The 27,857-nt window shown below is 32.7% G+C and overlaps 1 protein-coding gene across 4 annotated transcripts in view; it reads right to left on the reverse strand.

Moving 5' to 3' along the window:
• LOC126892658 (nose resistant to fluoxetine protein 6-like) overlaps positions 1 to 26,665 on the reverse strand; it is a 149,692-nt gene extending 123,027 nt beyond the window's left edge. For 2 of the 4 annotated variants that reach the window (XM_050662300.1, XM_050662299.1), the window contains exons 1-2: positions 26,531 to 26,665; positions 12,663 to 12,808 (exon numbers count right to left, since the gene is read on the reverse strand). In XM_050662300.1, the coding sequence (XP_050518257.1) occupies positions 12,663 to 12,808; positions 26,531 to 26,603 (219 nt within the window). In that variant the 5' untranslated portion in view covers positions 26,604 to 26,665. Of the gene's footprint in view, positions 1 to 12,662; positions 12,809 to 17,793; positions 17,940 to 22,924; positions 23,071 to 26,530 lie in introns of all 4 variants that reach the window. The other 2 variants (XM_050662298.1, XM_050662297.1) reach the window with 2 other exon arrangements.
• Between the last annotated feature and the right edge of the window lie 1,192 nt (positions 26,666 to 27,857).

Here is a 27,857-nt window from a genome sequence, read left to right on the forward strand (position 1 = left end):
CACTTACTTCAAACTGCTTCAATCGTACCTTACAGAAAGGAGATATCTGGTAAAATATAGTGAAGCCTATACAAAACTCTACCCCATCCTATCTGGTGTACCTCAGGGTAGTGTGCTCGGACCGATCCTATACCTAATATATACGGCTGACTTGCCAACAAGCAACGACCTAACACTTGCAACATTCGCAGATGATATTGCTTTCCTGGCCTCTCATGGTAATCCAATAATAGCATCAGAGAGACTGCAACTACATCTGAACAAAACAAATGAATGGCTTAAACTCTGGAGAATTAGAGTAAACCCCTCAAAATCCACACACATTACATTCACTCTAAGAAGAGGTACATGTCCACAACTTAATCTCGATGGACATCCTTTACCTCAAAAGGATGACGTAAAATATCTAGGTATTCACCTTGACAAACGACTAACTTGGACCAAACATATATGGACGAAAAGACTTCGACTGGGAATTGTATACAGAAAACTTTACTGGATGTTGGGAAAAAACTCTCACCTATCGATCGATAACAAGCTGCTTATATACAAAACAATAATAACATTTGGACATATGGGTCGCAGCTCTGGGGATCAGCTAGCAAATCTAATATTATGAAAATACAAAGATTTCAATCCAAAACTCTAAGAACAATCGCTAATGCCCCTTGGTACATCCATAATGACGCAATACATAGAGATCTTCAGGTACTACCAGTCTCTGAAGAGTGCAAAACATCTTCCGAACAATATCAAAATAGGTTGCGGGTACATCCAAACACCCTGGCACACAATCTTCTCAACAACCAACAAGCGAAGAGATTGAAGCGATATGATCCCTTGGACCTACCTAACCGATCCTGACAGAACCTACAGCAGAGGAAGCTACACCTTCAACAGCGTCCAGCCATTGTGTCTGTGCCAGTTTTAGTTTTAGTTTTCGTGCTCGCGTATCAGTGTATGTGCGCATCTCACCGGTAAACAAGGTAATGTGTGTGTGTCATGATGCTTTGGTCACTGGACCTTACATCTCTTTGCTATTGTAAAGACAATCAATTTTACTTATTGTTTTCATTGTAAAACAGATTGTAAAAAATCTTGGATGTTAATAAAAAAAAAATGTATAGGTCTTTTGCATATTCCTGTAATCTCATCGATCCATCTTGTTGGGGATCTTCGTCGTGATCTTCGGCCTTCCACCTTTCCTTGTATAATGAGTCTTTCCATGTTTTCTGTGTTGGCTCTCATAACATGTCCAAAGTATTTTAATTGTTGGAGATGGACTTTACTGGAGAGCCGTTGGCTAACTTTTAGCTCTCTTAAAATCGAATTATTTGTTCTATGGTCGGTCCAAGGAATTCGTAGCATTCGTCTCCAACAGAACAATTCAGTGGCGTCTATCTTTCTTCTTTCCGAATTTCTCTTCGAATCTTCTCTTTCTTCCGAATCTCTTCTCTATGTAATACTAATTTACTGACACCGTTGATGAGTTCTAAAATTGTTGCCCAAAGTCATTCATTATCAATGTTTCTGTTTTTGCATTTTTTTCAACAAATACTTAATATATGAAAGCGTGCCAATTTCACAGTTGTTAAAGGAAATAACGAATTTGAAAGTAAATCCCCTTTTTACTAAGGCTATTCAAAAATATTATGAAGAGAACTGGACAAGAATTAAAATATGAACTGTTTCAGCTTTCTGATTAGGGTCTTCAGCAAGAGTATGAAGAGCAGATTTGAAGGCGTTGTGACATTTGGATAAAGCTCTAGCTGCATCAGCCCTTGCAGTCCATCTAGTACTGCTTGTTCTTTTAAGGACAAGGTTTATTTATTTATTTTATTTAGCGTATGGCTAGATCACAGTTTTTGTACATAAATAAAAAGAACAATACATTGTAAATAATAATAATTAATTTTTACATACAAAAATTTAGCTGAAATATTCAATCGACTGCCATTGTAGGATCTGATCGGACACTCCTCCATTAAATGTTTGCTCTTCTCATACCTTCGATATTAAATTGGCACGCTCGTACAGTCCATTTATTAGTATTTGTCTCATCTTTAATTACTTAAAAACTGTTATATTTTTCTGCCAGGAGATCTTGTGAAAGATTGTTTGGCGCCTCTTGTGCTAGTCCATTTAGATTATCCAGGGTGCACGTGCAGTATTATCCTGCGGACGCGAACTAGCTTTACACCCCAGGACAAGGTTTAGATAGTGGCGAATGGGATCGCGAAGTTGATTTTCATTTAAGCATTTGATCGTAGCTTCCCAACGGTGGGTAGTGGCTGAAAAAAGTTGTACACGGACTGAACAAATCCAAAATACGTTATTGCTCCAACGGATCCAACGCAACTTTTAACAGCACTTATTCTAACTAAAGCGAATGTGAGGCACAAGAAATGTAAATTGCAAGTTTGTTAATCTTAGATAAATGAGCAGGAGACCATTGTATTTACCTGACATGTAGCGGAAGGCATGGGTGATGAAGGAGAGGATAACGAGGGGGGAGCTGACTCGTTTAGTGCTCTTACTCTTACTACTGTTCTAAGAAACCATGCAAACTGACAGGCGGTATTGTTCCTTCTACCAAACGGCATCCATTAGTGACTTATTTTCACAACATAGGCTTCCTATGTAAACGAAAGTATGCATTGTAGTTTTATACTTCCACCATCACTTTTATGAAATTGCACGATATTTGAATTTTTCAGCATAATATGATTTATAATTTTTATTGAAATATAATTATTATTTTTTGGTTTTGGTCTCTGTCAGGCCCCTAGGCAACTGCTTACTTTGTCTAATAGTCCAAGTTGTGGGTTAAAAATAGTTCGATTTCAGGATATAATTCAGGAATTTTTGAAACCTATCAGGTGTTGTAAAGGACGATGCCAGGAATAACTTACACTAAAATGTAACCAAAAATTTTGTGCGGTTTTTTATTTATGACGATTTTCATTTGTTAAATTTGCAATTTTTAAAGATTTTTAATTTTGCAGCTTAGGATATTCATTTTAGAGAAAAAGTTTTAAATAGAAAATTGTAGTAAATTAAAAAACCTACAAATTGAGCTATCGCAAGTTTAATTTAGTTAATACGTTATTGCAAAACAGCCTGCGAAAGGTCCAAAATGGACGTTTTTTGCAATTGCGTGATTTATTGTAAAAATAACTTTTATGCATTTTTTAAGGCTTTAAAATGAAGATCTTTCAATACTAAAGATAAAAAAAATTTGTAGTGCCCGATTTGTGAACTTGTTGCTTAGATATTATAATTTGTTTATCCCAAGAGGTCAAATGTCCAAGGCTATAACTTTTTGAAAAAAAATCGTACAGAGTTAATCCAAGATCCATTCTCCTTATAAAGACTTATATTTTCATATTCTGATGTAAATAAATGCGTATAACATTTTTCAACCCTTTATTTCGGGTTTAAAAATAAGGGGGCAAATTTCGTTATAAACATTTAGAACTGAAGCCACCCCTGTACATCCTATGAGTTTCTAACTTGCAGATTATTGTTGCTGAAGCCAAAATAAAGATTCAAAACCAAATAAAAATACTCTACGACCAAATGAAGCCGAGATAATTGTTTTTGTTTTCTTAAATCGTAGTGACTTTATTTATAACAATTAAGAAATTATTTCAGTCATTGACTAAAGAAAGACGGATATTATCTTAAAATAAAAATTATTTTGACCAAAAGTTACATTTAATTATTAAAAATGATTTTTAAAATGTAGTGGAGATTTATTTTTCGTTTCGACTGTGATTTATTGTGTTGGTTGCCCTTAGCAACGGCTAGCAAGTTATAATACATTGAATCACAGTTTTCGCTTTAAATTTTAAAGCACCGCTTGGATTGACATGAAATTTGGCAAACGCATAGATACTATGTTAAGGAATAAAAATTATATTGGGCCTCTGTGTGCTTTTGTCCTAGGGGTGAGTTTCACCCCTTATAAGGGGTGAAAAAATATATGTTCAAAATAAGTTCGGAAATGGATAAAACGTCTAATTCTAAGCACCTTTTTTTGTATAGCATTTTTTCACCAAGTTAATACCTTTCGAGTTATTTTCGAGTAAATACCTTCATATTTTAACAACAAAAAAACACGTTTTTAGGCGGTTTTTGACAAATAACTCAAAAAGTAAGTATTTTATTAAAAGAAAGAGTTTTAATAAAAATATAGCAAATTAAAAATTGAAAAAAAAATGGTGTACGCGTGAAATCTCTAGACCCAGCAGAAACAAAGTTCTAGCTAATGAAAAAGAGTGAATTATTTCAACGTGAAATAACCGAAAAATCATGCAATTTTTGGAGAAAAATCATTACAACTTTTTTAAAGTGTTTAAAAAATATGTATATCTGTTTTAAAAAAAGTTTATAGCATCAAAAGTAAGCAATTTACGCTGAAAATAAAGTTGATCTCTTTTTTTTTGGTCAAAAAACTCGGGAAAGTCACCCCCTAATTAGCATCAAAAATGGAATTAATCAATTTTACTTCAATGTTGTTTTACTCGTGTATGTGTCGTTTATATCTGTAAGTTTCATCGGTTCAAAGTGCTTATTTTTGAACGGGCTGTAGTTAAAAGGACTTGAACTAGTCAATAATCACGAGTGTATGTAAATTTAGAACAGCCATACCTTAACAAATTTTTGCCTTCCAAAAAAAAAGCAAAAGATCCAAAATATTCATAACAGCAAAAACTAAATTTTTTTACTCTTTGTGATTTTTGGTCACATTAATAAATTTTAAGTTATTTAGAAAAAAACATTTTTTTTTAAATTAAAAATTAAAACAGATTTATTTTAAAACCAACTTTTTTTTTAAATAAGCCCTTTGAACCGATGATACTTAAAGATCATATAAATAATACATGAGCAAAATAACTTGTGAAGTGGTAATGATTAATTTGATTTAAGATGCTAATTGGGGGTTGACTTTCGAGTTTTTTTTACCAAAAAAAGAGATCAAATTTATTTTCAGAGCAACTTGCTTACTTTTGATGCTGGGTAACGGCATAAACGCTGGCCTCATACGCCAGTAGACGTGGGTTCGATCCCTGCCAAAGACAAACCATTTTCATTTCCAATAATGACACGAGCCGTCTCACCGTGCCTCGGAGAGTACGTTAAGCCGTCGGTCCCCCTGGGCTAGTGTACATCGACACTAGTTACTTGAAACAGGGTTAAAGATGTAATTGGCGCTGGAACTATCCGAAAGGATCTCCCCGGCAAAAATGCCATACGATATTATTATTATTATACTTTTGATGCTATAAACATTTTTTAAAAACAGATTTACATATTTTTTAAATACTTTAAAAAATGATTTTTCTCCAAAAAGTGCATGATTTTTTGATTATTTCACGTTGAAATAATTCACTTTGAAATTTGACGGATATGAACCTATTTTTCATTAGCTAGAACTTTGTTTATACTCGGTCTAGAGATTTCATGCATACAACATTTTTTTCAATTTTTAATTTGCTATATTTTTGTTAAAACCCATTTTTTCAATAAAACACTAATTTTTTGAGTTATTTGTCAAAAACCGCCTAAAAACGTGTTTTTTTGTTGTTGAAAAATTAAGGTATTTACTCGAAAATAACTCGAAAGGTATTAACTTGGTGAAAAAATGCTATAGAACGAAAAGTGCTTAGAATTAGACGTTTTATCCATTTCCGAACTTATTTTGAAAACATATTTTTTCACCCCTCATCAGGGGTGAAACTCACCCCCAGGACAGAAGCACACAGAGGCCCAATATCATTTTTATTCTTTAACATGTTATCTATGTGTTTGCCAAATTTCATGTCAATCCAATCGGTGCTTTAAAATTTAAAGCAAAAACCGTGATACAATGTATTATAAGTTGCTAGCCGTTGCTAAGGGCAACCGACACAATAAATCATAGTCGTAACGAAAAATAAATCTTCATTACACTTTAAAAACCATTTTTAATAACTAAATGTAATTTTCGGTTAAAATAATTTTTATTTTAAGATAATATAAGTCTTTCTTTATTCGATGACTGTAAAATAATTTCTGTTTTTTTTTTTTTTTATATTTTGGCTTAGACTTACCGTCATACTGCCAGACACATAAGGAATACAAGTTATCAAGTTATACAAAACAGGTTTAAAACAAAGATAACAACTAAAAGGTATTAAGTAACACTAAGCTTAACAGCTAAAACTACTAACTACCAAAGGTATTAATTAAAAATGTTTAAGGGAATTATAATGATAATTTGCTGTCTTTTAAAAAGTTAATTAAAGAGTTGTATACATCGACAGAACCAAGTGATAATAAATATAGTATATTCCAAGGAGTTGCTACTTTACATTTTAATAAATCATTTATTAATTTAGATGAGTAAATTGTATTTTTAGAACAACCAAAAAATATATGATCTAAATCACTTTCCTCTTCACAATGCTCACATTTATCATTAACCAAAACCTGTATTTTAAATAAATGCTTTGGATAACATGCGTGCCCGAATCGTACTCTAATAATAGAAGTTATGTACTTTCTAGAAGCTCTACAAGACTTGTACCAAGGAAATTTGGGAATATCGGGCTGAATTAACGAGTATCTATTTTGATTCACAAAAGAGTATTCCTTCCACTGGTAGCTCCACTCCCGATGCAGTGTTGACTTGAAAGAGATTATACTATCAGTCAGTGTTATTTTATGTAGAATACTGGTATCGGATGAAACGCTTTCTTTGGCTAATAAGTCGACATACTCATTATGTTCAAATCCTGCGTGTGCTTTAATCCAGATAAAATGTACATTGATTCCTTTGGTTAAAAGATTTTGTTTAATATGTTTAATTTTATAAATGTATGGGCAGTCTTGGATGTTTGGGGGTCCATATTTACCAAGAGATTTCAATACTGCTAAGGAGTCAGACAAAATTATAATATGGGCGAAATCAAATTCAGCTACATATAGTAAAGCTTCATATATTGCAATAGCCTCTGCTGTATAAATCGAAGTCTCCGGTTTCAGTTTGAATTTCTTTTCTATATGTCCCGATGGTATAAAAAAGGCGCATCCAGTTCCATCTGCAGATTTAGACGCATCTGTATATAGAGCTATTGACTCATTGTAACTATTCGTTATGGATAAAAGAATATTTTTATTTAAATATATGTTTTCACTATAATTTGGTACAATAATATCTGTAGGAGAAAAGAAAGAAGAGTACGCGTATTTTTTGAATAAGTCGTTCGTTTTATCTATATTTTTTAAGAGTACTATATTTTGATTATAAGCTTCACACAGTAAGGGAGATTTCTTTTTTTGCCAATATTTATTGGTTAGATCATGGCAACTTAAAGTCACTATTTTTTGGTATAGAAGAGGGTTAATTAAGTATACTTTCATTAAATATTTTTTGGACAAAAAACTTCGTCTTAGATTTAAAGGAGGTTCCAAGGCTTCCAAATATAAAGCTTGTACTGGAGTGGATCTCATAGCCCCTAGACATATTCGTAAGGCTGAATTCTGTAAAACGTTGATTTTGTTTAGTAGTGCATTACTTGCTGATCCATACAAAACACTGCCGTAATCGAAAATAGATCGTATGTAAGCTTTATAAAATAATAAACTTACTTCAACATCCGATCCCCACCAAGTTCTATTAATTGATTTAAGAAAGTTTATTCCCTTATTACACCTGTTCAACATGTCGTCAATATGTAACTTCCAGGTCAATTTTTGGTCGAGTATCATTCCAGGATATTTAATTTTATTTTTAAAAGAAAATTTATGCCCACCTAAGGTGATTGTGCTAATATTAGGAAAGTTATGTCTGGTAAATAAACAAACTTGTGATTTACTGCATGATAATTCAAAGCCATTTTCAATAAACCATTTTTTATGGAGACCATAGACACTATTCAAGTTTTCAATGGATTGCTGATATTTGTTGTGTTCTGTGTACAAACAGAAATCGTCAGCATATTGTACAACATTAAATGCAATATTGTTAATAGTGATGTTGTGTAGATCTGCTGTGTAAATGTTAAATAAAATAGGGCTCAAAACGGAGCCCTGAGGTAATCCTTTATTATTAAGTCTAGGGCCTATAAGAGTATGATTATTTTTTAAATAAATTATTCTATTTTTATACAGGTTTACAATGTTAGAAGCAAACTGTGATGGAATATTAAAAAATGTAATCATTTTTTCTTGGAGAATTGAAAGAGAGACAGAGTCATAAGCACCTTCGATGTCTAAAAATAAAGCGGGCACATAACTGTTCCTGGAAAAACTGTTCTGAATGTCTACAACAAGAGTTGTTAAGGAATCTAAAGTTCCATAACCTTTTTTAAAACCATGTTGGTTAGCGGGTAAAGGATTTTGATCCCTTAGCCACCAATCCAACCTAATCTTAACCATCCGTTCGAGAGTCTTCAATATACATGATAATAATGATATCGGTCGGTAAGCTTCAGCTAATTTAGGGTCTTTCCCCGGTTTGGGAATAGGAACGACTATAATACGCTTAAAATCTATTATGCTGTTGCCTTCAATAATTATCTGGTCAAATATATTTAAAAGTAATTGTTTTGCGTTATCTGGTAAATGTTGTATCATAGGATATTTGATTGCATCGTATCCTGGTGAGGTACTAACGCGATTATCAAGGGCAAATTCTAATTCAGTTCTCGAAAAAGGTGTAAGGAGAAAATGATTCTGATCAGATGGAAGCGTTTTAGAATTAATAACATCTAACTGGTTATTTACGTAAGGTGGAGCTATTTTATCGAAAAAATCGTCTACCCATGAATTACTTAGAGGTAATGAAAAATTAACTTTTTTCCTATTCATTTTTCTTGCTTGATTCCAAATAAGACTAGATGGAGTTTGTTTATTTAATTTTGAACACCATGCAACCCAACTTTGTTTGGCCTTTAATTTCAGGAATTTTTTGACACGAGCATTTACTTCTTTGCATTTACAAAAATTTTCAGGAGAAGAATTGTTTTTATAGTTTATTAATGCCTTCTTTCTTTCTGCAACGGATTGATCACATTCCGAATCCCACCACGGAGGGGGAGTCCGTTTGCATTTAAATGGTTTATATTCAGAAATAGATTGTTTAGAAGCTTCATTAATACAGTCAATAAGGAAATTATATTTTTCTTGGGTATTTAAGGATGTGTGAGGTTTTTCGTTTAATAAGGTATCAACAAGCTGAGAGTATAATGACCAATTTGCTTTTTTAATGTTCCACTTAGTACTGGGATAAATGGTATTAGCATTAGTTCCCAAGACATCGATCACAACCTTTATAACGAAATGATTTGATCCCAAGGTATCAAGATCTACAGACCACGAAGTTTTATCAAAAAGGGATGGTGAGCAAAACGTGACATCAATCATGGAAACTGAGTTTCCTGGACTCGTTTGGCAAGTTGGTTGTCCATTATTCATTACTACATAATCTAAATTCTGAATTGTCTCCACAATTTGATGGCCTATATTATCGTTTTTATATGAGCCCCACAAAGAATTATGTGCATTCATATCTCCTCCAATGATACAAGGGTGTTTTAGTTGAGAAAATAACTTATCCCAATCTTCGGTTTTGGTTTTAGTTTTTGGGCACCTATATACAGAGAGTAAACTTAAATAACTTTGTTTATAGTTGATTTTAATACCACAAGCAAGCAAGTCTTGAATATAATTTTTTTTAATTGTTATGCGCTCAAAAGGAATACCAGTTTTAATTAAAATAGCAACTCCAGAATAGCCGTCATCGCGATCTTCGCGTATCACATTATAACCTCTATAAATATATACAACATCCCGTTTAAACCAAGTTTCACTTATTAAAGCTATGTCAATATCTTCGGTTATTAAAAAGTTAATAAGGCTGTTTTTGTTAGCAACAGCTGATCGAGCATTCCATTGTATTATTTTGAGTTTAGATTTGTTCGTCATTAGATGAGTTATTTTTTAAAATATTATCTAGAACATTATTAATACCTTTGGCTAACAAATTCATGTCAAGTGATTTTGCCTCTTCTAAACAATTAATATTTTGAATAAAACTTGAGAAAAGAAGTACTAAGGAATCTACTAACTTATTTTTATCATTGTCTGTATTAGGAAAACTTTCCTTATTTAAGGGAGGTAAAGGTTGAGATGGTCCAAATCTGAAAGGGATGAGATATGGTGTAGGATCTTCGGAAGTTGGAGATGATACTTTTCTTTTTTTATTTGCACTATACTCAGTGCTTGATGTACTACAGCTTGGTTGGCTAAAACTTTTGGGTTTCTGTAGGTGAGGCCTCAATGGCTTGAAATAAGGAGATGTACTAACTTCAGAGGAGTTAGTTAATTTTGGAAATTCTTTGTCTGAATTTGACAATATTTCAAATCTGTTATTAGAAATAAGACCAGAAAATGATGAGTCACTCAAATTTTTTGCCTCCAAATATGAGATTTTATGTTCAATCATGATATTTTTTATTTTTTTTGATGTTCGAAAAAAGGACAGTTTTTAGAGATAGATATATGCTTATCAGTTTTACAGTGTATGCAATACTTTTTTGTTTCATCACATGTATGTATGTCATTTTTAATTTGTCCACATTGTATACAGTATTCCTGTGTACCTTTACACTGTCTAGAAATATGTCCATATTTGAGGCATTTATAACATTGCGTCACTTTACCCAACAATTTTTCCACTTGGAAAAATACATAATTTATCACAACATAGTTTGGCAAACAATTGCCTTCAAAAGTAATTATAACATTACGTCTAGGGACGTATTCTGTATTTCCATCCTTTTCTACTTTCCTGTGCATTCTTTTAATATCAATAATTGGTGAACTAGAGCTCATATATTTTTTCAAATAGTCAATATTATATTTGGTATCAACATCGCGTATCAGTCCTTTGATTTCCAAGAGGTGATTTGGAATGTACGCTTTTAAATTATCGTCCTTTAAGTGACTATTATTGACTAAATTGTTTGCATCCAAAATAGATTTGAGGATTACTTTAACACGGTTTCTTCCTATACTTTTAATTTGCTTAATATTATTAATCTTTAATTTTTGATGTAAAATATCTGCAACAACCATTGGATGCAAACGGGAAATATTCTGATCATTGGTCTTCTCAACATAAACACAACAATTTTGAAAGTCGTAACTATTACAATTAATATTAAAAAGTTTTACCTCCCTTGTAGCAGAAGAATTTGTGGTGATAGTTCCTGTATCCATGTCTTGATTACTATCACTAATAACTTCAGCAGTATTTAGTTCGCACACTGGCGTCTTTTTTATATTCTCCCCCATCTGGGGAGAATATTTTCACTTTTGTATCACTAGTCTACAATATGTAAATGATTTTACCCACGATGAAATTTAAATGTTTTAATTGTCACAAAAACTGCGAGCTGAATGTCAATATTTAGGTACGTTTAACCATGGCCAAATTTTAAACTGTTCACACAAAAGTTAAACACCGTGAAAAGAAGCCTAGGCTGTTTAACCCATAGGACTGAAACTTCTTATCAATGATAATTAAAACCACTATAAAATTAATTTAAGTTAAACTACTAAAAAATTAATTTTTTCTGGAGCTATTTTAGATGCAACCGTATTTGACGTTTATTAATGAAATAATTTCTTAATTGTTATAAATAAAGTCACTACGATTTAAAAAAAAAAACATAAACAATTATCTCGGCTTCAGTTGGTCGTAGAAAATTTTTATTTAGTTTTGAATCTTTATTTTGTCTTCAGCAACAATAACCTGCAAGTTAAAAACTCGTAGGATGTACAGGGGCGGCTTCAGTTCTAAATGTTTATAATGAAATTTGCCCCCTTATTTTCAAACCCGAAATAATAGGTTGCAAAATGTTATACGCACTTATTTACATCATAATATGAAAATATAAGTCTTTAGAAGGAGAGTGGATCTTAGATTAACTCTAAGATTTTTTTTCAAAAAGTTATAGCCTTGGACATTTGACCTCTTGGGATAAACAAATTATAATATCTAAACAACAAGTTCACCAATCGGGCACTACGAATTTTTTTGTTTAGTATTGAAAGATATTCATTTTAAAGCCTTAAAAATTACATAAAAGTTATTTTTACAATAAATAAGGCAACTGCAAAAAACGGCCATTTTGGACTTTTCGCAGACTGTTTTGCAATGACGTATTAACGAAATTAAACTTGCCATAGCTCAAATTGTAGGTTTTTTAATTTACTACAATTTTCTATTTAAAAGTTTTTCTCTAAAATGAATATCCTAAGCTGCAAAATTAAAAATCTTTAAAAATTGTAAATTTAACAAATGAAAATCGTCATAAATAAAAAACCGCACAAAATTTTTGGTTACATTTTAGTATAAGTTATTTCTGGCATCGTCCTTTACAACACCTGATAGGTTTCAAAAATTCCTGAATTATATCACGTTTTTTCACCCACAGCCTGGGTTATAATGGTTAATCCGGCACTGACGACGACGATACATTGGATCGAACATAAAATAAGTTCGACCCAGGGTAATAAGCTGAAAGGAACTCAAGGACCCGGTTGGTGGCCACACAGTTCCCAATGTATTGAGTTGGGAATAAAACGTTATTCAAATTGTATAGACTTACTTGAATAGTTTTCCACAAGGCATTTTCATTATTTAGTGGTTCCAATTCGTATTCAAAATTGCAGTACAGCGCTTCATCACCAAAAAGCATGCATTTGTCAAAATTATCTTGATGGAATAGGTCTGGTAAAGAAGCGTAATCTTTATCTACAAAAAAAAAGAAAAAAAAATACAGGTTGTTCCATTTGAAATAAGAAAGCTCATTAGATTTTCAGAAAAACGGAAGATTTTACAACAATGTAATTACCACTATAATATCGGCCGCATTAGAAGACCCTTAATCCGGTCAACTTAGGCCAGTATTATATTAGGCAACTGGTGACGCCACCAAGTTGCTCCACCAGTGACTCATTACGTCACGGGGCATTTAAGTAAATGAGACCTATTAGACTACGGTAACTGGTTGCGCCACCAGTTGCTCATATCGGCCACCAGTTGCCCATAATATTTTGTGTGCTTTAATTTGGTGGAGCCACTAGTTGCGCCACCAGTTGCCCCACTAGTTGCGCCACCAGTTACCTAGTCTAATAATGGCCTACATCAAAATGCTTGGCAAATAACAAAAATTGCCGGAGAGCCAAAAGGTCTGGATCCGGCGTATGAAAAAAAAGTTGATTAATAGCAAGCTGAAAATTTGTTAGTAACTTAAGGGTGTCTAATCGGACAAACTTTGATATATGGGAACACTGGAACAGGGGCAGTTTTAATTGTGGAACAGGTTAAATATTTGGAACGGTCAGACCACGAAAACGGCACATTTATTTTGTCCGACAGAACAGACTTAAACTCTCCGAACAGAGATTAAAGTCTCATGCAAAAATCAGACTGTAATTTATCACCTGTCATAATTTCTGTCATTTGACATATTATACATGTTCCACTCATTAAAACGATCCGTTCGAGAGTCTTCAATATACATGATAATAATGATATCGGTCGGTAAGCTTCAGCTAATTTAGGGTCTTTCCCCGGTTTGGGAATAGGAACGACTATAATACGCTTAAAATCTATTATGCTGTTGCCTTCAATAATTATCTGGTCAAATATATTTAAAAGTAATTGTTTTGCGTTATCTGGTAAATGTTGTATCATAGGATATTTGATTGCATCGTATCCTGGTGAGGTACTAACGCGATTATCAAGGGCAAATTCTAATTCAGTTCTCGAAAAAGGTGTAAGGAGAAAATGATTCTGATCAGATGGAAGCGTTTTAGAATTAATAACATCTAACTGGTTATTTACGTAAGGTGGAGCTATTTTATCGAAAAAATCGTCTACCCATGAATTACTTAGAGGTAATGAAAAATTAACTTTTTTCCTATTCATTTTTCTTGCTTGATTCCAAATAAGACTAGATGGAGTTTGTTTATTTAATTTTGAACACCATGCAACCCAACTTTGTTTGGCCTTTAATTTCAGGAATTTTTTGACACGAGCATTTACTTCTTTGCATTTACAAAAATTTTCAGGAGAAGAATTGTTTTTATAGTTTATTAATGCCTTCTTTCTTTCTGCAACGGATTGATCACATTCCGAATCCCACCACGGAGGGGGAGTCCGTTTGCATTTAAATGGTTTATATTCAGAAATAGATTGTTTAGAAGCTTCATTAATACAGTCAATAAGGAAATTATATTTTTCTTGGGTATTTAAGGATGTGTGAGGTTTTTCGTTTAATAAGGTATCAACAAGCTGAGAGTATAATGACCAATTTGCTTTTTTAATGTTCCACTTAGTACTGGGATAAATGGTATTAGCATTAGTTCCCAAGACATCGATCACAACCTTTATAACGAAATGATTTGATCCCAAGGTATCAAGATCTACAGACCACGAAGTTTTATCAAAAAGGGATGGTGAGCAAAACGTGACATCAATCATGGAAACTGAGTTTCCTGGACTCGTTTGGCAAGTTGGTTGTCCATTATTCATTACTACATAATCTAAATTCTGAATTGTCTCCACAATTTGATGGCCTATATTATCGTTTTTATATGAGCCCCACAAAGAATTATGTGCATTCATATCTCCTCCAATGATACAAGGGTGTTTTAGTTGAGAAAATAACTTATCCCAATCTTCGGTTTTGGTTTTAGTTTTTGGGCACCTATATACAGAGAGTAAACTTAAATAACTTTGTTTATAGTTGATTTTAATACCACAAGCAAGCAAGTCTTGAATATAATTTTTTTTAATTGTTATGCGCTCAAAAGGAATACCAGTTTTAATTAAAATAGCAACTCCAGAATAGCCGTCATCGCGATCTTCGCGTATCACATTATAACCTCTATAAATATATACAACATCCCGTTTAAACCAAGTTTCACTTATTAAAGCTATGTCAATATCTTCGGTTATTAAAAAGTTAATAAGGCTGTTTTTGTTAGCAACAGCTGATCGAGCATTCCATTGTATTATTTTGAGTTTAGATTTGTTCGTCATTAGATGAGTTATTTTTTAAAATATTATCTAGAACATTATTAATACCTTTGGCTAACAAATTCATGTCAAGTGATTTTGCCTCTTCTAAACAATTAATATTTTGAATAAAACTTGAGAAAAGAAGTACTAAGGAATCTACTAACTTATTTTTATCATTGTCTGTATTAGGAAAACTTTCCTTATTTAAGGGAGGTAAAGGTTGAGATGGTCCAAATCTGAAAGGGATGAGATATGGTGTAGGATCTTCGGAAGTTGGAGATGATACTTTTCTTTTTTTATTTGCACTATACTCAGTGCTTGATGTACTACAGCTTGGTTGGCTAAAACTTTTGGGTTTCTGTAGGTGAGGCCTCAATGGCTTGAAATAAGGAGATGTACTAACTTCAGAGGAGTTAGTTAATTTTGGAAATTCTTTGTCTGAATTTGACAATATTTCAAATCTGTTATTAGAAATAAGACCAGAAAATGATGAGTCACTCAAATTTTTTGCCTCCAAATATGAGATTTTATGTTCAATCATGATATTTTTTATTTTTTTTGATGTTCGAAAAAAGGACAGTTTTTAGAGATAGATATATGCTTATCAGTTTTACAGTGTATGCAATACTTTTTTGTTTCATCACATGTATGTATGTCATTTTTAATTTGTCCACATTGTATACAGTATTCCTGTGTACCTTTACACTGTCTAGAAATATGTCCATATTTGAGGCATTTATAACATTGCGTCACTTTACCCAACAATTTTTCCACTTGGAAAAATACATAATTTATCACAACATAGTTTGGCAAACAATTGCCTTCAAAAGTAATTATAACATTACGTCTAGGGACGTATTCTGTATTTCCATCCTTTTCTACTTTCCTGTGCATTCTTTTAATATCAATAATTGGTGAACTAGAGCTCATATATTTTTTCAAATAGTCAATATTATATTTGGTATCAACATCGCGTATCAGTCCTTTGATTTCCAAGAGGTGATTTGGAATGTACGCTTTTAAATTATCGTCCTTTAAGTGACTATTATTGACTAAATTGTTTGCATCCAAAATAGATTTGAGGATTACTTTAACACGGTTTCTTCCTATACTTTTAATTTGCTTAATATTATTAATCTTTAATTTTTGATGTAAAATATCTGCAACAACCATTGGATGCAAACGGGAAATATTCTGATCATTGGTCTTCTCAACATAAACACAACAATTTTGAAAGTCGTAACTATTACAATTAATATTAAAAAGTTTTACCTCCCTTGTAGCAGAAGAATTTGTGGTGATAGTTCCTGTATCCATGTCTTGATTACTATCACTAATAACTTCAGCAGTATTTAGTTCGCACACTGGCGTCTTTTTTATATTCTCCCCCATCTGGGGAGAATATTTTCACTTTTGTATCACTAGTCTACAATATGTAAATGATTTTACCCACGATGAAATTTAAATGTTTTAATTGTCACAAAAACTGCGAGCTGAATGTCAATATTTAGGTACGTTTAACCATGGCCAAATTTTAAACTGTTCACACAAAAGTTAAACACCGTGAAAAGAAGCCTAGGCTGTTTAACCCATAGGACTGAAACTTCTTATCAATGATAATTAAAACCACTATAAAATTAATTTAAGTTAAACTACTAAAAAATTAATTTTTTCTGGAGCTATTTTAGATGCAACCGTATTTGACGTTTATTAATGAAATAATTTCTTAATTGTTATAAATAAAGTCACTACGATTTAAAAAAAAAAACATAAACAATTATCTCGGCTTCAGTTGGTCGTAGAAAATTTTTATTTAGTTTTGAATCTTTATTTTGTCTTCAGCAACAATAACCTGCAAGTTAAAAACTCGTAGGATGTACAGGGGCGGCTTCAGTTCTAAATGTTTATAATGAAATTTGCCCCCTTATTTTCAAACCCGAAATAATAGGTTGCAAAATGTTATACGCACTTATTTACATCATAATATGAAAATATAAGTCTTTAGAAGGAGAGTGGATCTTAGATTAACTCTAAGATTTTTTTTCAAAAAGTTATAGCCTTGGACATTTGACCTCTTGGGATAAACAAATTATAATATCTAAACAACAAGTTCACCAATCGGGCACTACGAATTTTTTTGTTTAGTATTGAAAGATATTCATTTTAAAGCCTTAAAAATTACATAAAAGTTATTTTTACAATAAATAAGGCAACTGCAAAAAACGGCCATTTTGGACTTTTCGCAGACTGTTTTGCAATGACGTATTAACGAAATTAAACTTGCCATAGCTCAAATTGTAGGTTTTTTAATTTACTACAATTTTCTATTTAAAAGTTTTTCTCTAAAATGAATATCCTAAGCTGCAAAATTAAAAATCTTTAAAAATTGTAAATTTAACAAATGAAAATCGTCATAAATAAAAAACCGCACAAAATTTTTGGTTACATTTTAGTATAAGTTATTTCTGGCATCGTCCTTTACAACACCTGATAGGTTTCAAAAATTCCTGAATTATATCACGTTTTTTCACCCACAGCCTGGGTTATAATGGTTAATCCGGCACTGACGACGACGATACATTGGATCGAACATAAAATAAGTTCGACCCAGGGTAATAAGCTGAAAGGAACTCAAGGACCCGGTTGGTGGCCACACAGTTCCCAATGTATTGAGTTGGGAATAAAACGTTATTCAAATTGTATAGACTTACTTGAATAGTTTTCCACAAGGCATTTTCATTATTTAGTGGTTCCAATTCGTATTCAAAATTGCAGTACAGCGCTTCATCACCAAAAAGCATGCATTTGTCAAAATTATCTTGATGGAATAGGTCTGGTAAAGAAGCGTAATCTTTATCTACAAAAAAAAAGAAAAAAAAATACAGGTTGTTCCATTTGAAATAAGAAAGCTCATTAGATTTTCAGAAAAACGGAAGATTTTACAACAATGTAATTACCACTATAATATCGGCCGCATTAGAAGACCCTTAATCCGGTCAACTTAGGCCAGTATTATATTAGGCAACTGGTGACGCCACCAAGTTGCTCCACCAGTGACTCATTACGTCACGGGGCATTTAAGTAAATGAGACCTATTAGACTACGGTAACTGGTTGCGCCACCAGTTGCTCATATCGGCCACCAGTTGCCCATAATATTTTGTGTGCTTTAATTTGGTGGAGCCACTAGTTGCGCCACCAGTTGCCCCACTAGTTGCGCCACCAGTTACCTAGTCTAATAATGGCCTACATCAAAATGCTTGGCAAATAACAAAAATTGCCGGAGAGCCAAAAGGTCTGGATCCGGCGTATGAAAAAAAAGTTGATTAATAGCAAGCTGAAAATTTGTTAGTAACTTAAGGGTGTCTAATCGGACAAACTTTGATATATGGGAACACTGGAACAGGGGCAGTTTTAATTGTGGAACAGGTTAAATATTTGGAACGGTCAGACCACGAAAACGGCACATTTATTTTGTCCGACAGAACAGACTTAAACTCTCCGAACAGAGATTAAAGTCTCATGCAAAAATCAGACTGTAATTTATCACCTGTCATAATTTCTGTCATTTGACATATTATACATGTTCCACTCATTAAAACGATCCGTTCGAGAGTCTTCAATATACATGATAATAATGATATCGGTCGGTAAGCTTCAGCTAATTTAGGGTCTTTCCCCGGTTTGGGAATAGGAACGACTATAATACGCTTAAAATCTATTATGCTGTTGCCTTCAATAATTATCTGGTCAAATATATTTAAAAGTAATTGTTTTGCGTTATCTGGTAAATGTTGTATCATAGGATATTTGATTGCATCGTATCCTGGTGAGGTACTAACGCGATTATCAAGGGCAAATTCTAATTCAGTTCTCGAAAAAGGTGTAAGGAGAAAATGATTCTGATCAGATGGAAGCGTTTTAGAATTAATAACATCTAACTGGTTATTTACGTAAGGTGGAGCTATTTTATCGAAAAAATCGTCTACCCATGAATTACTTAGAGGTAATGAAAAATTAACTTTTTTCCTATTCATTTTTCTTGCTTGATTCCAAATAAGACTAGATGGAGTTTGTTTATTTAATTTTGAACACCATGCAACCCAACTTTGTTTGGCCTTTAATTTCAGGAATTTTTTGACACGAGCATTTACTTCTTTGCATTTACAAAAATTTTCAGGAGAAGAATTGTTTTTATAGTTTATTAATGCCTTCTTTCTTTCTGCAACGGATTGATCACATTCCGAATCCCACCACGGAGGGGGAGTCCGTTTGCATTTAAATGGTTTATATTCAGAAATAGATTGTTTAGAAGCTTCATTAATACAGTCAATAAGGAAATTATATTTTTCTTGGGTATTTAAGGATGTGTGAGGTTTTTCGTTTAATAAGGTATCAACAAGCTGAGAGTATAATGACCAATTTGCTTTTTTAATGTTCCACTTAGTACTGGGATAAATGGTATTAGCATTAGTTCCCAAGACATCGATCACAACCTTTATAACGAAATGATTTGATCCCAAGGTATCAAGATCTACAGACCACGAAGTTTTATCAAAAAGGGATGGTGAGCAAAACGTGACATCAATCATGGAAACTGAGTTTCCTGGACTCGTTTGGCAAGTTGGTTGTCCATTATTCATTACTACATAATCTAAATTCTGAATTGTCTCCACAATTTGATGGCCTATATTATCGTTTTTATATGAGCCCCACAAAGAATTATGTGCATTCATATCTCCTCCAATGATACAAGGGTGTTTTAGTTGAGAAAATAACTTATCCCAATCTTCGGTTTTGGTTTTAGTTTTTGGGCACCTATATACAGAGAGTAAACTTAAATAACTTTGTTTATAGTTGATTTTAATACCACAAGCAAGCAAGTCTTGAATATAATTTTTTTTAATTGTTATGCGCTCAAAAGGAATACCAGTTTTAATTAAAATAGCAACTCCAGAATAGCCGTCATCGCGATCTTCGCGTATCACATTATAACCTCTATAAATATATACAACATCCCGTTTAAACCAAGTTTCACTTATTAAAGCTATGTCAATATCTTCGGTTATTAAAAAGTTAATAAGGCTGTTTTTGTTAGCAACAGCTGATCGAGCATTCCATTGTATTATTTTGAGTTTAGATTTGTTCGTCATTAGATGAGTTATTTTTTAAAATATTATCTAGAACATTATTAATACCTTTGGCTAACAAATTCATGTCAAGTGATTTTGCCTCTTCTAAACAATTAATATTTTGAATAAAACTTGAGAAAAGAAGTACTAAGGAATCTACTAACTTATTTTTATCATTGTCTGTATTAGGAAAACTTTCCTTATTTAAGGGAGGTAAAGGTTGAGATGGTCCAAATCTGAAAGGGATGAGATATGGTGTAGGATCTTCGGAAGTTGGAGATGATACTTTTCTTTTTTTATTTGCACTATACTCAGTGCTTGATGTACTACAGCTTGGTTGGCTAAAACTTTTGGGTTTCTGTAGGTGAGGCCTCAATGGCTTGAAATAAGGAGATGTACTAACTTCAGAGGAGTTAGTTAATTTTGGAAATTCTTTGTCTGAATTTGACAATATTTCAAATCTGTTATTAGAAATAAGACCAGAAAATGATGAGTCACTCAAATTTTTTGCCTCCAAATATGAGATTTTATGTTCAATCATGATATTTTTTATTTTTTTTGATGTTCGAAAAAAGGACAGTTTTTAGAGATAGATATATGCTTATCAGTTTTACAGTGTATGCAATACTTTTTTGTTTCATCACATGTATGTATGTCATTTTTAATTTGTCCACATTGTATACAGTATTCCTGTGTACCTTTACACTGTCTAGAAATATGTCCATATTTGAGGCATTTATAACATTGCGTCACTTTACCCAACAATTTTTCCACTTGGAAAAATACATAATTTATCACAACATAGTTTGGCAAACAATTGCCTTCAAAAGTAATTATAACATTACGTCTAGGGACGTATTCTGTATTTCCATCCTTTTCTACTTTCCTGTGCATTCTTTTAATATCAATAATTGGTGAACTAGAGCTCATATATTTTTTCAAATAGTCAATATTATATTTGGTATCAACATCGCGTATCAGTCCTTTGATTTCCAAGAGGTGATTTGGAATGTACGCTTTTAAATTATCGTCCTTTAAGTGACTATTATTGACTAAATTGTTTGCATCCAAAATAGATTTGAGGATTACTTTAACACGGTTTCTTCCTATACTTTTAATTTGCTTAATATTATTAATCTTTAATTTTTGATGTAAAATATCTGCAACAACCATTGGATGCAAACGGGAAATATTCTGATCATTGGTCTTCTCAACATAAACACAACAATTTTGAAAGTCGTAACTATTACAATTAATATTAAAAAGTTTTACCTCCCTTGTAGCAGAAGAATTTGTGGTGATAGTTCCTGTATCCATGTCTTGATTACTATCACTAATAACTTCAGCAGTATTTAGTTCGCACACTGGCGTCTTTTTTATATTCTCCCCCATCTGGGGAGAATATTTTCACTTTTGTATCACTAGTCTACAATATGTAAATGATTTTACCCACGATGAAATTTAAATGTTTTAATTGTCACAAAAACTGCGAGCTGAATGTCAATATTTAGGTACGTTTAACCATGGCCAAATTTTAAACTGTTCACACAAAAGTTAAACACCGTGAAAAGAAGCCTAGGCTGTTTAACCCATAGGACTGAAACTTCTTATCAATGATAATTAAAACCACTATAAAATTAATTTAAGTTAAACTACTAAAAAATTAATTTTTTCTGGAGCTATTTTAGATGCAACCGTATTTGACGTTTATTAATGAAATAATTTCTTAATTGTTATAAATAAAGTCACTACGATTTAAAAAAAAAAACATAAACAATTATCTCGGCTTCAGTTGGTCGTAGAAAATTTTTATTTAGTTTTGAATCTTTATTTTGTCTTCAGCAACAATAACCTGCAAGTTAAAAACTCGTAGGATGTACAGGGGCGGCTTCAGTTCTAAATGTTTATAATGAAATTTGCCCCCTTATTTTCAAACCCGAAATAATAGGTTGCAAAATGTTATACGCACTTATTTACATCATAATATGAAAATATAAGTCTTTAGAAGGAGAGTGGATCTTAGATTAACTCTAAGATTTTTTTTCAAAAAGTTATAGCCTTGGACATTTGACCTCTTGGGATAAACAAATTATAATATCTAAACAACAAGTTCACCAATCGGGCACTACGAATTTTTTTGTTTAGTATTGAAAGATATTCATTTTAAAGCCTTAAAAATTACATAAAAGTTATTTTTACAATAAATAAGGCAACTGCAAAAAACGGCCATTTTGGACTTTTCGCAGACTGTTTTGCAATGACGTATTAACGAAATTAAACTTGCCATAGCTCAAATTGTAGGTTTTTTAATTTACTACAATTTTCTATTTAAAAGTTTTTCTCTAAAATGAATATCCTAAGCTGCAAAATTAAAAATCTTTAAAAATTGTAAATTTAACAAATGAAAATCGTCATAAATAAAAAACCGCACAAAATTTTTGGTTACATTTTAGTATAAGTTATTTCTGGCATCGTCCTTTACAACACCTGATAGGTTTCAAAAATTCCTGAATTATATCACGTTTTTTCACCCACAGCCTGGGTTATAATGGTTAATCCGGCACTGACGACGACGATACATTGGATCGAACATAAAATAAGTTCGACCCAGGGTAATAAGCTGAAAGGAACTCAAGGACCCGGTTGGTGGCCACACAGTTCCCAATGTATTGAGTTGGGAATAAAACGTTATTCAAATTGTATAGACTTACTTGAATAGTTTTCCACAAGGCATTTTCATTATTTAGTGGTTCCAATTCGTATTCAAAATTGCAGTACAGCGCTTCATCACCAAAAAGCATGCATTTGTCAAAATTATCTTGATGGAATAGGTCTGGTAAAGAAGCGTAATCTTTATCTACAAAAAAAAAGAAAAAAAAATACAGGTTGTTCCATTTGAAATAAGAAAGCTCATTAGATTTTCAGAAAAACGGAAGATTTTACAACAATGTAATTACCACTATAATATCGGCCGCATTAGAAGACCCTTAATCCGGTCAACTTAGGCCAGTATTATATTAGGCAACTGGTGACGCCACCAAGTTGCTCCACCAGTGACTCATTACGTCACGGGGCATTTAAGTAAATGAGACCTATTAGACTACGGTAACTGGTTGCGCCACCAGTTGCTCATATCGGCCACCAGTTGCCCATAATATTTTGTGTGCTTTAATTTGGTGGAGCCACTAGTTGCGCCACCAGTTGCCCCACTAGTTGCGCCACCAGTTACCTAGTCTAATAATGGCCTACATCAAAATGCTTGGCAAATAACAAAAATTGCCGGAGAGCCAAAAGGTCTGGATCCGGCGTATGAAAAAAAAGTTGATTAATAGCAAGCTGAAAATTTGTTAGTAACTTAAGGGTGTCTAATCGGACAAACTTTGATATATGGGAACACTGGAACAGGGGCAGTTTTAATTGTGGAACAGGTTAAATATTTGGAACGGTCAGACCACGAAAACGGCACATTTATTTTGTCCGACAGAACAGACTTAAACTCTCCGAACAGAGATTAAAGTCTCATGCAAAAATCAGACTGTAATTTATCACCTGTCATAATTTCTGTCATTTGACATATTATACATGTTCCACTCATTAAAACGCCCATTTGGTGATAAATAGCAGTCTGATTTTTGCATGAGAGTTTAATCTCTGTTTGGAGAGTTTAAATCTGTTCTGTCGGACAAAATACGTGTACCGTTTTCGTGATCTGACCGTTCCAAATTTTTAACCTGTTCCACAATTAAAACTGTCCCTGTTCCAGTGTTCCCATATATCAAAGTTTGTCCGACTAGACACTCTTAAGCTATTAACAAATTTTCAGCTTGCTATTAATCAACTTTTTTTTCATACGCGGGATCCAGACCTATAGGGTATATCATAACAAATAAAGTTTAAAAAGTCCCCATCGATCCCATGTGTGCGTCAAAAGTTATTCGGGGTCAAAGGTCAAAATTTGAGATTTTTTGGATTTTTTTCGAAAACGGTAAGTTTTATCAAAAAAAAAAACCTCAAACCAAAGTTGTAGATCTTAACATTCTCTACAAAAGTCGTCCTTAAAATTTTTTTCCTAAGAGTTACCATTCCTGAGATATCGCGATTTTAAAAGTTACTTTATACATTATATGCACATATTTATACGCCACGTATATACATATGTGGCCCTTAAGACAAGTATAAATACCTATTTGTGTCTCTTTTATATAGTATATTATACTATTCTGAAATTATTTCTTCAAAAGGTAATCAGTCCCAAACTGAATTTCCTCTATCCACGTGGCCTTGAAAAACATTTGGCTATACCATTGTTTAAAAAAGAAGAGATTGTCTATTATAGGCAATGACTACAGTATTGTCCGTAGGTCTGGTTCATAATATTATCTGTTTCTTTTAGTGCTAAAGGTTCAGTTCAAGTGAATATAAGTACTTATTATAAGCGTCTACCATTTAGTACCGTTACCGTTATTAATTTGTACAATTTGATAGTTTTAAAAATGTCTCAGTTTTGCTTTATTTGCAATAAACTTTTAAGTGAAACTAAAACAGTTGTGGTTGATCGTCGAACTACAAAAACATCATCGGGTTCCGAGATTATCTTTGATGAAAATATAACAGTTCCAGCGAATCAACAACAATTTTTCGCCAACATTAATAATAAATCTCGTTTCATTTCCATGTTAACTGACAAATTAACAGCTGCAAATATTGAAGTGAAACAAGCTAAAAATGACGCAGATGTCCTTATAATTGAGATAGCAATTGAAAAATTTAAGGCAACAAACACAACAAAATTGTAGTTGGTGAAGATGTTGATTTGTTGGTACTGATTACTGCAAGGACTCCAGGAGATAAAGTTATTTATTTTCTGAAACCTGGAAGGGCTCAACAGCGAACAGAGATATATTCTTCGAATAGTTTATCGGCTTATCCCAAATGCCAAAAGTACATTTTATTTTTACATGCGATAACCGGCTGCGACACTACGTCCGCAATGTACAGAAGGGGCAAAACGTCAGTACTTAAATTATTCGAAAAAAAAAAAAGATTTGACTGACTGCTGTTAAGTTTTTACAGAACTTGATTCTACACCGCAAACAATAATTACGGAAGGAATTCGCTTTCTTCTTGCGGTTCATGGAGCTCCAAAAAAATTATTTGTCTTGATAAATACCGATACTTAACTTTTGTAAAAAATACGCGAAACAAGAAACAAGTACAACTATCATGTCTTCCTCCAACATCACCATCTGATTTTCAACATTTGTATCGAGTATATTATCAAGTTCAAACATGGCTAGGCAATGAACTGAATCCAGAAGACTGGGGTTGGAAATTAATAGATAATACTCTGGAACCGATTAAAACCTTACTCCCACCTGCTCCAGAAAAAATCCTTAACATTATTTTTTGCAATTGCAAAAAAGGTTGTAGTGCCAAATGTGGATGTAAAAAAGTCAGGTTGCTGTGTTCTCTAGTGTGTACCAACTGCCAAGGTCAGTCTTGCTCAAATGTCCAGTTTAGTACAACAAAGGAATACTCCTGTGATTTTAATGAAGAGACCAATGACTCAGTCACATTTGAACAATTTTTGAACATCCAGCAAGAGGAAGAGAAACAAGATGAAATCGAAGAAGACTTAACTGTTGAAGTCGACTTTCAAGAATATAAATCTGATTAAAATATCTAAAGAAATCAAAACAATAGTTAACCTAGTAATCAATAGCAATATCAATAATCAATATCAATAATAAGGTAATATCTAGAACTTGACCGGTATTGTTTTCTTAAATTATCCTAAAATTGTCAAAACAGTTAGTGGAGTAGGCCTACAGGGGAAACCACGGTAAAAAAACGCGCCGAGTACACTACCTCACAGGTGGTGTGGAAACGTGTGCATATCATGTATAATGTGACTCTTTGAATCGCGATATCTCAGGAATGGCAACTCTTAGGAAAAAATAGTAAGGACTATTTTTGTAGAGAATTTTAAGATCTACAACTTTGGTTTAAGGTTTTTTTTGATAAAACTTACCGTTTTCGAAAAAAATCCAAAAAATCTCAAATTTTGACCTTTGACCCCGAATAACTTTTGACGCACACATGGGATCCATGGGGACTTTTTAAACTTTATTTGTTATGGTATACCCTAGCTCTCCACCAATATTTGGCTCTCCGGCAATTTTTGTTATTTGAAATGTCTATATAGACCGGGTATAAAAATCGTTCCAGCGGTTTTCGAGAAATTACCGCGTTGCCAGATTTTTCACAACCCTCTATGCACTTTGCCTATTATATTCTTCCCTTTATTGATAACTTACCTGTAACTAGTCCCTTAGTAGTAGAAAAAACTGTTACAAGAATTAAAAAAACTACGTTGAATAAAACATTCATATTTCACTAAGAGTGTAGACACGTAGTCTTTGCCCGACTGACTATTTCTTTAAATTTAATACTTAATTCAATTTGTCAGTAGTGACCTTATACTGAATGAAATTTCCATGTTAAATGAAAATTTATAGCATGTAAAATATATCAGTTTTGATTAACATTAAAACAACAAATTTGTTGTAACAAATTACATGAATGTACGTGGATAAAATTGTGTAGTTCCAGGCGGACTTGTGTGAGTTATTGGTGATTCAAGCTAAACATTAATTGCAACAGAAAATACGTAAAATTTTATTAGGTTGGCCGTGAAATACCTACGTAGTTAAGATTGTTGGTGCGATTAACAATTAAGCACAAATTAAAGCAGTTAGGTATAGGGAATGCTTAAGAAATAAAAAAGTACCATAAAATATCATTTCATTACAATACTAAAATACAGGGTGTTCCATTTAAGAAAACTCAGAAAATACTCATTCCGAGTTTCGACCAACCCTGTATACTAAAATTAAAAATTTAGCTATACTAATGATTCTTAACAATAGTAGAGTATATTAAAAATTATTTGAACGTAAGTAGAGTTTTAGATGTCAAACTACTACAATTCTACAGGGTGTTAATTTTGCTACGAAATTAATAAAAAAACTTAATTATCTTTTAAAATACCCTGTATAATATTACAAAATCTCATATTTTAAGAAAGAACACATCGAAGAGAATCCAAAAATGTGAAAATATACAGGGTGTCCCATTTAAAAAAACGAAGTTATAAGCAACTTCCGGTATAACCGGAAGTTGCAAAGAGATGAAAATATTTTCATTTAATAGATCATCCTTCAAAACCCCTTTATTCCAATTTTCATGATTATGTTGCCTTTAGTTCTCGAGATATTTCTAATAGGCCCTTTATTTGCCTCACCCGGTATAGAATATGGAAATTTATACGATTTTGATGGCTGTCAATATCGTTCTTACAATTGGCACTCTGTAAAATTATCAACATTTTGATTTATAAAAAACCCAAAAGTCAGTCTTGAGCTTCTCCGTTACTTCTTTTTTTTTTCAATTCTAGTCCAGAAAACGTATTTATCCCCTGTTTTGTACATAATATGTGTTTGAAATTAACAACATTTGAACTGCAAATATTTAAATTTATATTATTCTAAATTCTCGGAGGGGGCCATGGCCCCCATGGCCCCCTCCTTGGATCCGCCCTTGGTAGTTGATAAGTATAACGCAGTGGGTGATCAAATTATTATG

Source organism: Diabrotica virgifera, chromosome 9 (assembly GCF_917563875.1).
Source record: "Diabrotica virgifera virgifera chromosome 9, PGI_DIABVI_V3a".
Lineage (NCBI taxonomy): Eukaryota > Metazoa > Arthropoda > Insecta > Coleoptera > Chrysomelidae > Diabrotica > Diabrotica virgifera.